General features: G+C 31.8%; 1 protein-coding gene across 2 annotated transcripts in view; it reads right to left on the bottom strand.

Moving 5' to 3' along the window:
- Nucleotides 1-5,428: 5,428 nt before the first annotated feature.
- Nucleotides 5,429-17,009, bottom strand: part of LOC129798344 (thyroid transcription factor 1) — a 60,851-nt gene continuing 49,270 nt past the window's right edge. For both annotated transcript variants that reach the window (XM_055841459.1, XM_055841458.1), the window contains exons 5-6: nucleotides 16,871-16,957; nucleotides 5,429-12,223 (exon numbers count right to left, since the gene is read on the bottom strand). In XM_055841459.1, the coding sequence (XP_055697434.1) occupies nucleotides 11,852-12,223; nucleotides 16,871-16,957 (459 nt within the window). In that variant the 3' untranslated portion in view covers nucleotides 5,429-11,851. The remainder of the gene's footprint in view (nucleotides 12,224-16,870; nucleotides 16,958-17,009) is intronic.

The following is a 17,009-nucleotide window of genomic DNA, read 5'->3' as shown; positions in this document are numbered from 1 at the left end:
CTCGTGAAATGCCACTTCCCCTTCTAACATCGCAAGTTCATAAAACCACCGCTAGGGGCGCTTTTTTTAAAAAGAAAATTTTTAAATCTTAAAAGTTAAATAACTCAAAAATTCCATTGTGCATCGGGCTGAAAATTTAGTATGTTGTAGCCGTTGATTATACCTATCAAACAAAAAAAATCTTAAGTCGATCCATAACCCCTGACCCGAGCTATAAGGGGTCAAAGTTCGAACATTGACCGGCCTCTATCTCCGGTTCTAATTAACATAGCGACCTAAATTTTACCTTTTTGGTTTCGTCTCGATGAGCACTTTCAGATGGAAGTTCAAAAAGTCACCACAGGTGGCGCTGTGATAGCGTCAAAATTCATCGAAATTCAAAGTCACTTTTCTCAAAAACGGCATTGTGCAAGTTAATGAAATTTTAGTATGTTGTAGTCCAGTCTAGGACGTTTCCAAAATGGTGCGTATGCGCGCTGTGGTTAAAACAGAACCGGAGATATGAGGGGTCAAAGTTCACGAAATTCAAAAAATCATATCTCCGGTTCTATGTGACCGATTTTGATGAATGAGGGCTTAAACGAAAGATCTCACCAAATGCTACAACTTTCTAGAATGTTTGAACTTCGTGGGACCAACACCAGGGGCGCCACAGTCGAAAAACCAATTTCAATATCACATAACCTCAATTATCTCGACTGTCGCTGAACCGATTTTGATGATTACTTCAACATAATTGTAGAGCACATTTGTCTCTACATTTCGTCCATACATCATTTTCCGCTCAGACTACGCTATCACTCCGATTTTGCCGTTTAAGTGTGAAAAAATTGATTTTTCCAATAATAACGCTTTGAAATCACTCAGATGCCAATTTGACTGCCTCTACTCCACCAAGACACTTAAAATAGGGGTTTAAATGGAAAGTCCCGCAAAATACAACAATTCTTTGATATAGTTGAAGTTCAACAAATGACTATTTGGGGCACTCTGGATGAAAAAACGAGTTAAGAAACAAAAAACCTCGCTTATCTTGGCTTCTGAGTAATCGATGAGTTCAAGTTCTACGGCAAAATTATAGAGAACATTCTGGTCTACATTTCACCCATATAACACTTTTCTGTCAGTTCATCCAAATCCTTGACATTTTGGTTCAAATACAAAACTTGTATAATTTCACGAATTTGATTCAAGATAACTGAATGGCGTCTCCCTACTTCAGCATCAAATCGAATTTGCATGCACTCCGAGTTAGCTCACGTTAAGAATCTCACCTACATAAGCCGGTTAGGATTATCTGTCCCTTTTAGTTAAGAAACACCTGGGAGAGATTATAACAGACGACGGAATTAAGTTACTAACTTAAGAACTACTAGGGTAGATTCCGAGACTTACTGGTACATAACGCTGTTAGTGAATTTCGAAATATCTTCATTCAAACTTATCGTAATTTCCAGAAATTTCATTAGAACATTTTCTGAAATTGGTCCTCGAATGCTTATCATTTAACCTTATCCACATTTTAATTGTCGTAATTGTTGCCTAACTGGTATCTACCTAAGGATTAAAAAGACTAAAATTTCTTTCATTATGCACCCATCAATCAGAGAAAACCTCCTAATTAAAAGTAAATACATTCAAAAAATGACTAAAGAAATTTTTGGCAGTTCCAACTAAAATCAATATTGCAAGAAATTCCTTAAACTTCATTGTCATGCCTCATGTCCATCACATGGAACTATTGAACGCTAATTAAAATTGCAGTTTGTCATTCCGAGAAGGGATTCCCATGGAATTTCTCTCAGCCAAACAGCCTCCATTTAGCCACAATTTAACATTTATGACAAGCCTGAAGAAGTTGGCGAGAGGTGGGATTTATTGTTATTCCAAGTCTCCCAGATCTCGCGTCAGAGTCTTTCATTGAAGAGACTCAGGTGTTTGGATAAAGTATTTAGTGGGATTGAAGAAAAATATTGAATGTGGAGGTGTCTGCAATTTAACGTCAAGGAAGAAAGTCAATGGAAAAGAAAAACAGATGAAGATGCACAAAATGCATTGGACGTTTTGGCTCTTTTGCATAAATTTCTCAAAAGGAAATCTAAAAAATATGAAATGACGAAGGAAAATCTGAAAGAAAAACAGTGAGAACACAACATATTGGACAATGGATAGAAATTCTGGCCATTTAAAATAACATTGGAAAAAATTCATAGATATTTTTTCACCAAACAATTTTTTTTTAGGCATCCCAAAATGGACCAGTCTGTCTCAAATTTTACCCTCTCTCACCAATATGGTAGATGGGCAAACTTCTTTTGTTACACTGGTGTTGTTTTTTTTACCATCCGCTAAAATAGAACTTTTGTCCGTCCTCTTGAGAATGACACAGAGATTGGAAACTGAATGAAGGAAAAGTCTTTGTATGTTGATGAATTAGCAGAATTTCTATTAATTCTTGTTATGATTTTAATATTTTCTTTTTTTTTAATCTTGCTTAATTGAATTCATGCTTTAACGGTTTTAAAGCTATGTTTATAATATCTTTGGCAAAAAAATCAGTAAAAAATTGATTGAGATAGTGTTTGCTTTTGAGAGTTGCGGATTCGAATCTTCTTCCGTTTTCCAAAATTATTCTGGCTTTAGAGGTGTCCAATGATCAATGATCTTTATTTACTTAATTCTGTAAAACTTAGGACTCGCAACCCAAGGCTAAATTCATTCATGCAATGTTGTCCCACATTATTTAAGCGATTATAAAGTTGTCAAATTTAGTACTGGAACCTCAATACTATTATATAGTGGTGATTTTAAGTAAAACTGATAGGGAAGTTATGAGCTCATTAATTTAAACGCAAAAGGTGCCAATTTGCGTTCTTACTATTTTGTTATCTAGGGGACATTGATACTGGACCCAAACTGGATAAGCCTAGTCCCTGGGATAAACCAATTGTGAAGCTCAATTACATTATGACAAGGTCAATTTCCAATTAAAAATAGGAGAAAAAGTCTGATTTTATTTCAAAGCTGCCTCATTTCAAAACTGCCCCACTTATCCCTATAAATCGACCTTATTGAAACCATTAATAAATCTTTCTTCTTACCTTTCTCCAACTAGCTAAAACAATAAGTCTGAATATTTTTAATGATAAAATAAATTTAAGATCAAATGGTTATAATTTTATTGCATTTAAATCGGTTTTGTATGAACGTTTTTCTACCTTTTTTTTGAAAAGAAATAAATTAAGGAAGATTAATTTGGAAGTTGCTTTAAAAGAAAAATGGGAAATTTTTTAAGACATTTCCCAGTGAAGTGATAGTCCTTATTTTGGACAGGTGTTTTTCTCACGAAATTTCGTGAAGTTTTAGCTTTTGCGATGACTAGGTTGGACAAATGCCTGGTGAAACAAAGGAGCATCATCTCTACGAAAGAGTTGTAGCGAGAAATGCCCTGAAAGGCTCCCGGAAAGGTCAGGGAATGAGCGAATCCGCACGTACTTTGAGTACCGAAGTCAACTCATTTTAATGAATGATATGGAAAGTTTCCGGGATTCTTGTGACATTCTACGTTCCCCTTACATGAACAGGAAGAGGACTTGGTAAGATTGGTTCATGAAATGAAGAACAATGGGAATCCTGTTGAGGCGGATTAGCTGTCCATATTTACAGCCAAGTTGTCCAAATTAATAACCAAGTTGTCCAAAATAAGAGCCAAATTCCCCTCTACATATCAATTCATTTTTAAACGTATTAAAACTAATTTTAGTAAAAATAAGACGATAAATAGCTTGCCAAGTTTCTAAACAACCCTTCTGAAAAGAGAGTAACAAAAAAGTCAATTAGTATTGAAAATATCGCACTTCAAACTTGGAACATCGATGCTTATAAGCAGACTCGACAAAATTATATGCCTTTACCCTATAGGATTTTTTAGATTGAAAATCTCTATAACTTTGAAAATAATTATCTCTCAATTACGAGTATAATATTCACAGGGAAGGTGGAGGGTATAAAGAAGTATCCAAAAAGTGAATAAAACGATTTTTGTAAAAAAACGAGTTGTCCGACTTATATTCTGAGTGGTCGATGTGTCCCTCGTACTTTATTCCAGTTTCAACTTTTTGCCACCCGATGTTACTACTTTCGTCCAAAAAATCCTTAATTAAGGACTTATATTTTATGCACTTGGATTTAACTCTCCTTTAAGAGCATTTATAACGCCTTCAATTACAGCAATTGCACCAGTAACAGCTTACCGCTTGTGTTAACCGGGCACTTTAATAGTTTTAATAGATTAAAAATTAGTTCAGTTACTGAATATCTCGAAAAGTAATTTTAGTGATTTTTCATTATCAAAATGGATCATTTTCCTTCAATATTTAATCTCAACGCAAAATATTGCCAAAAATGTACGTGATCAGAAATTATATAAGTTAACCAAAGTGACTAAACCTTAGCCTTAAAGCTCTCGAAATGAGTTGTGTCCTTCTATATTCGAGTGAGGGATGGGTTAAACATCCTATAATCTGCATGAATTATTTGTAATCTAACCTAGCTTGAATATTGCAACAAAAATACCCTGTGAAGTAAAGAATGTTTAAATACATCATTCTAAATGAATAGGGGAAAGTACCCATGCTTCGTACGACCCCAAGCTTCGTAAGGACTAAATTTTTCCTAAGTTTCTGAATAAATGTGACCCCGCAATGTATTTGGAAAACTGGGCACTTTCTCTTAGTTTTCAAATTAGGAGTGCGATGAGTCACATTTAGTGAGAAACGTAGGAAAAATTTAGTTATTGGGAAGCTTGGGATCGTACGAAACATGGGCACTTTTTCCTATAGTAAATTTTGAAGAATATTTGGTAGAGAAACGTAAGGGTCTTAACATTGAAATTCTCTAAAGGAAACTTACTTAAACTGAAATTTAATCCTCCCACTACAAAATTATTTCTTATCTAAATCCACCCTCTGCAGAATCCCTGAAGAAAAGGGGTGGTTTTCGCGGTCTTATTTAATGCAATAAATATATTTAGAGTTCACCAGCAAGAAAATTGATGTGACGACAAGAAGAAAGAGCTGCAAGAAGAAATTTATCACAATTTTAGGGACTCCTTTCGGAGATATGAATTTAAAGTAAACACCAGAGAGTGAGAAAATAATCATACAAAAGGAACCCAAAAAGAGGGTGAAAAACTCAATCGAACCCCTTTTTTTTAACTTGTACCCTTCTCGTCCTTTTTTCTTCTCTCAACCACGATGGAATTGTACGTCTGGCGCAGTTCAAGTGGTCCTTTTGTACTTACAACTATATTTCTATCGAGTTTATATTTTTTTGCAGAGCTTATTTATTATTTTTGTTATGTGGGTGAAATAGAGAACATTTTGAGGGTTGAGGGAGTGATGTACATCTAGGATAAAAGACATGTGATCATTATTTGCTATTTATTCACTTTTTTTCCTCATTTTGTTTTTGCTGTAAAATACACCAATTGTAGTACAATTCATTATAAGTAAACTAATTTTTTTTTATTATTCCTTTTTAAATTCATTTTATATCATTATATGAGATGCAATTTTCTCCATTTCAATTCTTTAACCTTATACTTCTTCTTTTTTTTAACACGGTATTTACAGACTATTTTTTTTTCTTCTTCTTTATATTACGAGGGGAATTTTCAATTCAAGGAGAGAAAATGCTGGTTGAAAGTAAATTTGTTATATATAAAAAAAAGAACTATTTATCACGTCACACAATTTTTTTCCATGAAATTTCTCAATCAATTTCCTTGAAGTTGCTCAAGTACTTCTTTGAATTGCCTCTAAAAACTCATTTCTAAAAAGTACTTGTTGGAAAGAACATTAACCTATTAATACCCTGCTCAATTCTTAAATGTTTTCTTGTTTTTTTTTCTTTATATAATCGTCTTTTATACAAATACACTGAAAAGTTCTTAATATTTTCTTTCACTAATAATTACATTATTAGTTTTAAATGCCTATCGAATGAATTTCCTTAATTAGGGTTTATCAGAGTTAATTACACTATTTACAGGTGTTTTTTTCAATATTACTTCTCAACTAATTTCTAATTAATTAGAGAAAATCAAAAAGTGCTCAATAAAGGTACTTTCGCCTCCTCTTTTCTTCACTCGTCAACCTCTTCAACTCACTTGTATTTTCGATCACGGCTAATTATTCGGAAAATAATCTATTGTTAATAAATTCCAGTGTTAAAGCAACTATAGTGTATTTATCGTTTAAACCGCAATGACTACAAAAAAATGAACAAAAATAGCATTATGTATTTTTTTTTTAATTTCAGGTTTTGATTTTTTACCCAGAATCAGTAGGGAGCTTTTAATTTTTTTTTTAAAAAAAGAACAAAAGAACAAGGGGCATTTCACTAGAGCATTCAGAGCACAATTTATACGACTATTGACAATTTTTGTGAACAATGCAAGTGTAGTCAATTTCTGAGAATATTTTCAATATTGCAAATGCTGTGAATATTTGCGAATATTCCAAATTTTTTTTTTGAATATATGGTGAATATTTGGTAAATATTGCAATTAATATCGTAAACAATTGCAAATATTGTGAATATTTTGTGAATACTGAACATACTGAGAATATTGCGAATATTTCGAATTTCATGATTATTGGCGAACTTCTGCACGGTGAAAATATTTCTATACATTGCAAAATATTGTGAATATTTTGTAAATATTGCGAATATTGCAACGATTTTTTAATATAGCGAATATTCAGTTAGAAGTCAACAAAAAGTGAATAGAGAACCTAAATTTAACTTCAGTGAAATGCTCTAAGATTCTGAGCTTTTTGCATTATGCAAAAGGAAATGTTCTGTGAAATTCAAGCTCAATTTGCTAAAGAACATTCTAGAAAATATTTGCACATGTAAGAGAAAGAAAATTCAAATTGTTTACCAAACTGCTGGAATTTTCTCGTGAATTTTGCCAGTAATACTTCTGTTTCTGGAGCCTGAGAGAAATTTCATGCTCTCCTCAACTTTTCCGATGTTTTTCAGAAAACTATTCTTCTTTCAAAATAAAAGATTCAAGCCTTCCTCCAAAGCTTTCGGCTCTGAGTAGGCAAAATATATATATATATTTTTTATTTCAGAATAATTTTTAACAATATTTCATCCTCTCCACTTTAATGAAACTTTAGACGTTTTTCAAATAAATAAAAGTTTCTGAGTTGAATAAGTGAAGAGGATGAAAAATTGTTAAAAAATTATTCTTAAATTAAAAAAAAATATATTTTCTCAGTCGACTGATGAAGAGTCACACCAAGGACTAAAAGTTTTAGAGAAAAACTTGAACTTAGTTTTATCGCATTGCATTATTGTCTAGCTAGAGCTTTGAACTTTAAAAGTCTTAAAATTCTAGCTAGATTAATAATCACTATGAGACTAAATCATTGTATAGGAATTAAATACTTAATTACATGAAGTTAATATGTCTTTATTTTAAATAAATATTGAGTACTCTCAAAATACTCAATACTCAAAATACTCAAAATAATCTCACTATGCTTTCGACAATTGCAAAACTTAAGGGAGATTTTAGGATATATATTTGTATTAAAAACTCGCTGTAAAAAGTTATTATTGTAGAATGTTCAGTTAAAAATATTGAAGATTGCTTTCTAAAGAAATTGGACAATTTCTACAATATTCCAATGTTTCTTTTTTTCAAGTTTATAAACTGCTTGAAACTTTAATTAAATTTTACTTTTTTATTAATAATTTGTGTGTTGTGAAGTTATAAAAATTGTTGATGAGAGAGAAGTATTCGTAATTGTGCTAGCCCTCAAATGTTTTCTTGATCTATTTTATTTAATCATGAAGTAACTCATATATGTTGAATTAAATAAATAATTAAGTAACCCTTTAACGCCTATGGATTATGACCAATAAGATGATTATTGTTAAAAGATTAACAATATAGGAGAACTGTACCAAATATCGTCCAGCTTACAATTTCGGCCATTTCTTTTGTTTCCCAAATTTCCATGAATTTTTAATTTTTACATACTCTGTCTAGCGATTATACAATGCAAAAAAAAAACATAGAAAAATGTCGCTTCAACGAACAAGATGATGTGAAAAAGACTTTGAAAGAATTCCGAAAAGGCAAGGAACAATGAGAATTACGGTGGCCGAAATATTACCCAAAGCTATGTCTATATTTTTATTCATTTTAAAATGTATTAAGAACGATTCTAGAGAAAACTATCTACAAGTTTCAAAGCAACACTCCTTAAAAAGAAGTAACAAAAAAATCGGTTTATAATAAAAATAGTGCATTTCGAATTGAAGACTTTGGCGCTTGCATGAAACTATGGCGAAATTTGGTACAGTTACCTTAGCTATCCTTTCCTTTAAAGGCATTTGATGTCTCTAGGCATTGTGAGAAGTTTAAGGTGTTATGTTGGCCAAAATTTCTGAAAAATAGCATATTTTTTCTATTTTTCTCAATATAACAAAAAAATTATTTATTTCTAGCTCTTAGCATATAAAAGTCCAACATTTGAACTACATATTTTTGAATTTTTCATTCAAAAATTAAAAAAAAATCAGTCGCTGGTATCTGATTTTCGGAGACCTCTATGAAAATACCTAACTCTTCGCTTGACAAGATTTCTCTCAGAGTAAGATCCATTTGACGTCAAAAAAACCAAATATTCTCTGCTAGTAGATGAGTTAAATTAGCCCTTCAACGATGGATTTTTGAAAAAATGAAATATAGATATTAGGAAAAATTTGTTACAAAACATAATAATTTTCGGCTTATGTTATGTACGAATTTTACGACGAATTATTTTCAAAATGAACTGTGATCAAGGAAAAAAAATTCTTTGTTTATCTAACTTATCTGCTAACAAGAAATATTTGGTTTTATGACTTCAGATCAACCGGCACTGAGAAATCTTGTCGATCGAAAAAACAAAGATTTGTTTTCAAAAAGATCTCCGAAAAGCAGGTCCCAACGGCCGAATTTTTAAAATTTGTAAATAAAAATTTCAGAAAATATCGTTTAAATGTTGTACTTCTGTATGCCTGAGAATTTAAATTAAATAACTTTCTTATTATGCTGATTAAAATTTAAAAAAAAAATGTTTTTTTTAGCCTTCTTGACTCACTTAGCCCCTTAAGTAAAAATTTAGCATTTTAAAGTAAATTCTCCGTGTCAAAATGCTAAATTTTATCGTAAATTTTTTAGACTATGTAGAAGCCATGACTTAATAAATCATGAATCGTAATTTATGGAACATATACATAAAATTCTTAAATAGTTCTCTGAGTTACCAGAGAACTGTCCAGAATTTAAAAATTATTTTGAGGGTTTGATAGGATTAATTGTCTCACTTCTAAACTGAGTTAGTTAATTAAATTATTTATTCTGAGTATTCGGTGTTGCTTTTATAATTACTTTGGATCAGTTATATAATATATTGTGAATTGTACAATATTTTAAATGCCAGACGATTTAAGTATTATGTACTACAAAAATTAAAATTATTAAAAAATTATTTATCTGATTTGTCCTGATTCCTAACTATTTCAAATATTTTTGGTCACAATGCGGTTTAAATTCTCAAAAAGAATTTACAATTTAATGATGTTAAATTTAGCATGATGTATCCCTATTGGATTTTTTTTAAAATAATTTTTTGATTTTTTTTGGAACGTAAAACAACTGGATTTTTCAAAAATTAACTTTGCAAATGTTATGGGTAATTTTGTCAGTACAACAATTGTTGTTTTCTCAGATTCTAAAGCGAAAATGTTTTTGTCTAATGATCTATGTCGAATCTCATTAAAAAAAAGAGAAAAAAGGAATTTATTTTTTAAAACTCCCTACTGGCATTAAGGTGTTAAATTTGTGTTTTTGCGTCATTAGCGGTGATCTTACATATTTAGAATGTTTCGAAAAGTTATATAGAGATAGTTAGTCGGGCTGGCTTAAACCATCTTGCCCTTAACAGGGATTAATTTAACCGGGGATGCATAATGGGCCCAAAAGGAGGCCTGGGTGCAGCGGATCCGCGAGGAACCGCCCCCACTGTAATCTAATCTAGTCTTTTTATTTCATTCAAACTAATTACAAAAGTTACCAATATAATGCCCTAAACACACTTACGATTTAAACCGAAAGACGACTTAGTGGAAAATTATGGAGATATATAATAGTTTAATCATTATTTCGAATATAATTACGCTAAGCCGTCTCTCGACTAATCCTCAGGTCTGTAGAGGCCCTAACACTGGAAAATTTAGGAATTTTACTTTTGGATTTTTCACCGGTTATTGAGGGTTGAGAAGAATTTGCAGTGAATATCAGCTGAGATCCTTAAAAACGTGACCTGCAGCCCTTCAAGTCTAGACGAGGTTTAAATAATAAATTAACAAAATCGCAATACAAAAATGCTATGCCGCTGGATTTGGCAAATTCGGACTGCATTTGATTTCATTTTAAAGAAAATAACTTAATGAAAGAGTTTATTCATCCTAAAATTTAAGTGGTTACATTTTATTGCATTCTCGATGTATGAGTTTCATTTTTTTCTTTTATCTTTTGAATGTTTCATTTTTCCTCCTCAAATTACACCTTTTATTATTTCTTTTTCTATTTATATGTGGGACTTTTTTCTTATTATTTCAGTAATTTACTTTATTATTCCTTTTAAAATGTCTGTCAATTCAATCATTTTGCTAAAGAAATTTTCTATGATGCTTCTTTTTGTACTTTGTACATTTCTTTTTTTTATGTTTTTCCATGCTTCTGGTTTTTTTTCAGTGGTTTTTTTTCAAACCTGAAGAAAATTGCGAAATTAGTGGCAGGATGTAATGAAAAGGAGGCAAATTTGATTGTGTGGACAAAAAAAAAGCCTCTGAGGATTCACTGTGTGTGGTGAATGAGGATATAGTGAGATTTATCTCTTGTGTACACAACAAGATAATTTTAAAAGCCTTTTAAGTACGTCAATGGTGAGGAAAATCCCGTCAAATCTCCATGGAGTAATGTAAATAGAAATCATTGAGGGCTCCTTTAAATCCTGACTGACTAATTCCTTTTTAGCTGTGTCACTTTAACGCCCGTCAATTGCGGGAGGAAGTTAATGTCTACATTTTCCCACAAGAAAATTCCATTGGGAAAGGTAGAAAGTCAAACTGGTCAATTCTATCATTTCTATCCTCTTTTTTTTGCATTCCTTTCAAACTAAACGAAAAGAAAAGGAGTAAAATGACCACACAAGAATGAGGATCTTCTATTTCTCTGAGTGAAATATGAGATATTGACAACTTTCCGTTTGATTTTTGAAGATGTCCTCGAGATTTTTTCCCCGAAATTCTTTCACGATTTTGTATGGTCACACCAGAAATTCCTCCAGCGACCTTGTAAGAGAATGTTTTCTCACTCAACTCTTGGTAAATATTTGATTATTGCCGGCTTCTTCATGAAATGTCCTCTCAAATAAAAAATTATTCTGTTAGAGTAAAATGAATTTCAAAATATTTCAACGATCCTGCTGCTAACGTTTCTTTGGGGTCCTTTTCTCAGAAGAAAAAAACTATTTTTAATTTTGGGGTAACTTGAGGAAGAAAATCAATATTTTGCTCTTCCTTTGTTTTAGTCTAAGCAAAACCGTGACTTTGAGAACTCCGCACTATCAATTTCTCTTTTAGCTAAAAGTGGTAGACGCCTCAGTAAACACTTTATCATCTCTCACTATATATTTCCTACACTATATTTGCCTACTTCCGGATTCACGGGTTGGCTGGCAACTGGGGAGGAGGTATACACTAGTGGTCGGACTCACTATTACCAGGCTCGTCCCTGGAGCGGCAGATAGCTACTGCACTGCTGCTGGTGACTGTTGCTCATAAAATTGTTCTGATTGCGGTAAGCCATCGCGAGGCTGTTGGACATCAGGGCATTGTTGCATGGCTGCTGAAGCATCTGGGCATGCTGGGCGCCATTGTAGGTGCTCAGCAGGGCTGCAGAGGTGTCTGGCGAGTGGGCGTTTGCTGTCTCACCTGTAACCAGGTTACTTCCACTTGATACCGTCGTATTCCCACCCGACACCTGCTGTTGTTGCTGCTGCTGTTGCTGGCTGCTATTGGAGTTTCCTGAACACGGTTTACCATCTTTCACCAGAACTGGTACAGCAACGCGTCTTGGCGAACTTGCGGACTGGAATTCAAAATAATGTCTCATAAGTTAAAAGCTTCATTATATCGATCAAGTGTTTTGCTGGTTTTCCTATAATTTATTTTCATTTCGGTATCTACAGAATGATATGAAAACTGTTACCCTTTAAGGACGATTGGAACACCGGTGTCCCATAAAAAAATAATTTTTCCTGACTACCCAAAGTTATTTATTTCTTATGTCTGTACATAATTGTAAAGTAGAAGGTTGAAGGAATCTAGAATATTTTTTGCAAGTCTCTAGCTATTTGCTATGTAGTAAATATTTATGCAAAAAATGGCGAATTTTTAAATTCTCAAATTCATAATTGATTTTATTTATTTTTTATACTTGCAATTTTTTTAAGCAAAACCCTTTTGGCAATGAAAACTACAATACTCATACGTAATACATTAATGCGAAAAATATTATTCATTTCATTGGTATTGTCTGGTTACTGGTATTGGTAGAATAGCCTATTTCAGAACCTGCTTAAAATGGAATTTTCGATTGAAACTTATCGATATGAATGGATTTTCGATTCATCTGGAACGCAAAGAAACAAGTATTAAGATCGTAATATGGCCTCCTGACCTAAAGTGGTCTTCAGACTAGAGGTATAGCCCAGTTCTTAAAAGTATCATCTTAGGTCTGAAGTTCGTATAAGGCTCAATCATATGGCTTAATTGCTCTAATTCCTTATCAATAAAGATTTTCTAAATTGATTTTATTTCTTTCAAATAAAGTCGAAGAATTAATGAATTTTTCGCCAATTAATATTCTAATTCAATAAACCCAAAGTAAACGTTCATACAATTTAAATAATGATTCGAAATTTTCTAAATCATGTAAAATATTTGGAATTTCATACACAGTAGGATTGGTTTTTAAGATCAAATGACCTCTTAGTTTCTGCAAAAGCAATAAAATTGGTTGCTATATAGGATTTTGAGATCTTCTGTAATGAGACGAAACCTCTAGTCTGAAGACCGCTTAACACAGGTAAGATTCACTAAAAATAAAAATTTAGTAACTGTGTTTATGAAAGAAAAATCTTTATTTCCATATGAAATTATGAAGTTAATTTGGAGCAGGTTTTGAATTAGGCTAATCTATTTTAATCAATAGTTCATTGATTAGATTAGATTCTGTTGATTCGTATTCTGTAGATTCATGAACTTATCGGAATGTGTCTAGTTTTTAAAATATATTGCGGAATTACATTTATTCAGAAATACAGTAAAAATTAATCATTACGAAGCTTGAGATCGTACAAAGCATGAGCTGGGCATTTTCCCCTACATAAAAGCTAAACTTGGTTCAAAAACATATAAAATAAATTTTTAATCTTCAAAACTAAATAACTCTTCAACAACTAAGTCATATTTTGCCATAAACATTTTTAAATGTCAAGATTTTTTTTAATAAAAATTTACAACAATCTCATTTTGTGATCCTTGCATAATTATCACATTCATTTCAAAATTCATATTTTGAAATATTCAAAGATATTCTTATAGTCTTTACGCATGGTGGAGTCGTTACTTATGGGCGTTATTTATAGACAGCTTACAAAAATCTAAAGTTCTAACCTAAAACAGATTTGAAAAATCATAAAATTATCAGTTTATGATGTGATTAATAATTTTGCTTTTCTTCTAAACGCTTGTTTATGTAGGAATTCAAGATTTTTGCAAGATTTCCATGACTCCACCCTACTAAAAGTTTTCAAGACTCTTGTTTGCAAAATATTACATCTTAAAAAAAAGTAATAAATACCTTTAAAACTAAATGTTTGAGAGTTTGAGCGCTTTCATACTAGAAGTTATTGTGAAACTAAGTTATTTATTTGACAAAAGATAAATTTGCTTTTGAAACGTTAGTTACTTTTAAATTTTGTTATTTAACTCTTTCGCGTCCCACTTTTATTCAGCAGATGAATTCATGCAAAATTGAGTTTTTCCTAATGCTTTATGATCAAATATAATAGTTCAGAGAGGAAAAAAAATTTCCATTGCGTGAAAACTCGGAAAAACCCCGGGTCATATATGACCCTGTTGTCCTCAAGGGAAGTGTATTTACCATTTTCAAAATCTATATCACGGGCTTTTTAAGAGTTTTTTTTTGCTTGAAGTTATTAATTTGGCCAAAACCATGGCAAACTGGATTGTTGTGATGAACACTGTACTCCTAATGTTCAAGGAATCTTCCTGGTAATCCCTTGAACAGTCACTGTCACAATATTTTGAGTGGTATTTGGCAAAAATAAACTTATCCACATATTTATTCACACATAATACAATTGCACAATATGAGACGCTTGCAGAATACTCTAAAATATTGCAAAATATGTTATAATTCATCAGATATAAGATGAAATGTCCAGGAGCAAGATGTCCCACCTGCATTTCACAAAGAAAAACAATGTCCCAACTACATTTCGCTGCAGGTTTGGGACGAAAACACTGTTACCCTTGGGGACTATAGGGTCATATATGACCCGGAAAATTCTACACGCTTTTCTGGAAAATTGAGAGTAATTTATTATATCAAAATATGCAATATACAATCTTTGGATATTCTATTTTGTATTTCTAAAGAACTTTTTGCTGAAAAAATAAATGAATATAAAAAATTTTGAAAAAGAAAAGTCATTTTACAAAGTTCGAAATTCGTGATTTTTGATCTCAAATATTTTCTTTTCCTGAATATCTGGAGTCTTGAGAAAATTAGCCAAGAATCTTACATCCTTCTATTATGATGTCGTGCACAAACTGATAGATTTCAATTAATGTAAATAGTCAAAAGAAATTGTTTTTTCCCCGGGTCATATATGACCCTAATGACGCGAAAGAGTTAATTTATAAACCGTTTTAAATTATTTCGTCTTAAAACTCAAATTATTTTGAGATAGTAATTTACTCTGAAAACCAAGTGTTAAACAAGTCTACTACTTCTTGTTGACTCGTTTAAATGTAACTCGTTCACTCACTGTTACCCGTCTAGCCACATAATTCTTTATTCATTTTTTTTTGGTATTATCTTTCATGGATTTAATTTTATTTATAAAATAGATCCAATGATTTAACTCATTAATTCACAGGGGAAAGCTTTCAGGTTTTGCACAGATTATGACTTCGAACTTTTAATATTTTTCCCACAGTTCTTCAATGAATCTGGCCTATTTATAGTAATATATTTTAATAGATTTCATTAAAGGAATATGGGAAAAATATGAAATATTTGGAGCCAGAGTGTGTGCAAAGATTGACAAACTTCCCCTATATCTTTATTACCAAAAAAGAGGGATTCTGGATTATTCTAAGCTGCCCCTGAAAGAGTTAACCCTCTAACGGTGTTTTCTTTAATATGCGAAGAAAAGTTCTAAAACAATGTTTTCTAGGATAATTATGATCCAATAAAGTAGAAAAAACCATCGAATCTTCATTATCTCTCTTAAGGCGCTAGGTGGGAAAATATAAAAATTTTTCGAAAATCTTTTTGCTTCTAAAATTCACATTTTTAGTTTTTCCAATTTTCAATTTTTTTTAAAATAAAATATACAAAGTAGAATGACATATCTTTCAGCAAAAAAGTAAATTTATTTTAGTAAGATAACTTTAAATCGGTATTTTTTATGGAAATTAGAAATGAGTTTTTTTGCACTAATATTTTTTGTTGCATTTTCTCTGACCTGTCACACAAAACTGGGAATAGCAACAAAACGAAGAGTCAAAATGAGTTCAAACTTTCAAGAGATGTTTATAAGACTATTACCGAGGACACTATAGCACTTTTTAATAAATAAAACCATTATTGTCGCTGTAAATGTGATTTTTGTGAAGACCGCCTGGAGGCGGACTTACCCGTTAGAGGGTTAATTTTTCAATCATTTTGAGCAACATTGAAAATCCTTTGGCTTGCACAATTAATTTGTTAAGGGCGGCAGAATCTGTAGATATCTTGACCTTAATAACATTCTTGGGAAGCCATTGCAAAAAAATGATTTATAGAAAATTTCACAACAATCCAGTAAGTTTTTCTGAAATTTATTATAAAATAATTTTTAGATACTATTTGCTTTGAATTTTTACACAAATGGGTAGTAATCCCCTAATTGTTGCACGAACTGTATTTCTTTGACGATACTTTAAATCAGGCTATGATATTCTATGAAAATTATACGCAGTACGTAGATTTATTAAGCCTATGGAATCTAATATAGTTCTTCTCGAGATGTCTTAGTTTTTGTAATCATAATTTTGCTTTTAGTTTTGAATATTCTTAGTAAAGCATTCAATGTTATGTAAAATTATAAAACACAATTGACGAAAAATTATTAGCTTTCTTAATTTGTTCATGTGTCAACTATCTGTATTCTTCCCTCAGGGGAATGTTGGCATGGTTCGCACAGAGTGAACCTTTAAACAACGCAAATTTTCTTTTTGTTTCTAAAGAGCTAATTTGTCATTTCTTAGCCATGAGATAGATCATTATTAAGCTCATGAAACGAGATGAGAAATGGTAGGTCAGCTCTTTGCAACAAAGAGAAAATTCGCAACGTTTGAAGATTGACTCTGTGCGAACCATGCCTACATTCCCCTATTTATTTTGATTTTGATCCTAAAAAGCTATATCGATTTTATTCACCTGATTGTGCTGATTCTGTTCGGCCATTGCTTTCTCCTTCGCCTGTCTCTTGCACTTGTACCTGTGGTTCTGGAACCATATTTTCACCTGCAAAAGATCACCAGGAAGAGAGAGAAAGAAAAGCAATTAAGTACCCACT

Source organism: Phlebotomus papatasi, chromosome 1 (genome assembly GCF_024763615.1).
Source record: "Phlebotomus papatasi isolate M1 chromosome 1, Ppap_2.1, whole genome shotgun sequence".
Classification (NCBI taxonomy): domain Eukaryota; kingdom Metazoa; phylum Arthropoda; class Insecta; order Diptera; family Psychodidae; genus Phlebotomus; species Phlebotomus papatasi.
The sequence above is the reverse complement of the archived record's forward strand: the minus strand, read 5'-3'. Positions and strand labels throughout refer to the sequence as shown.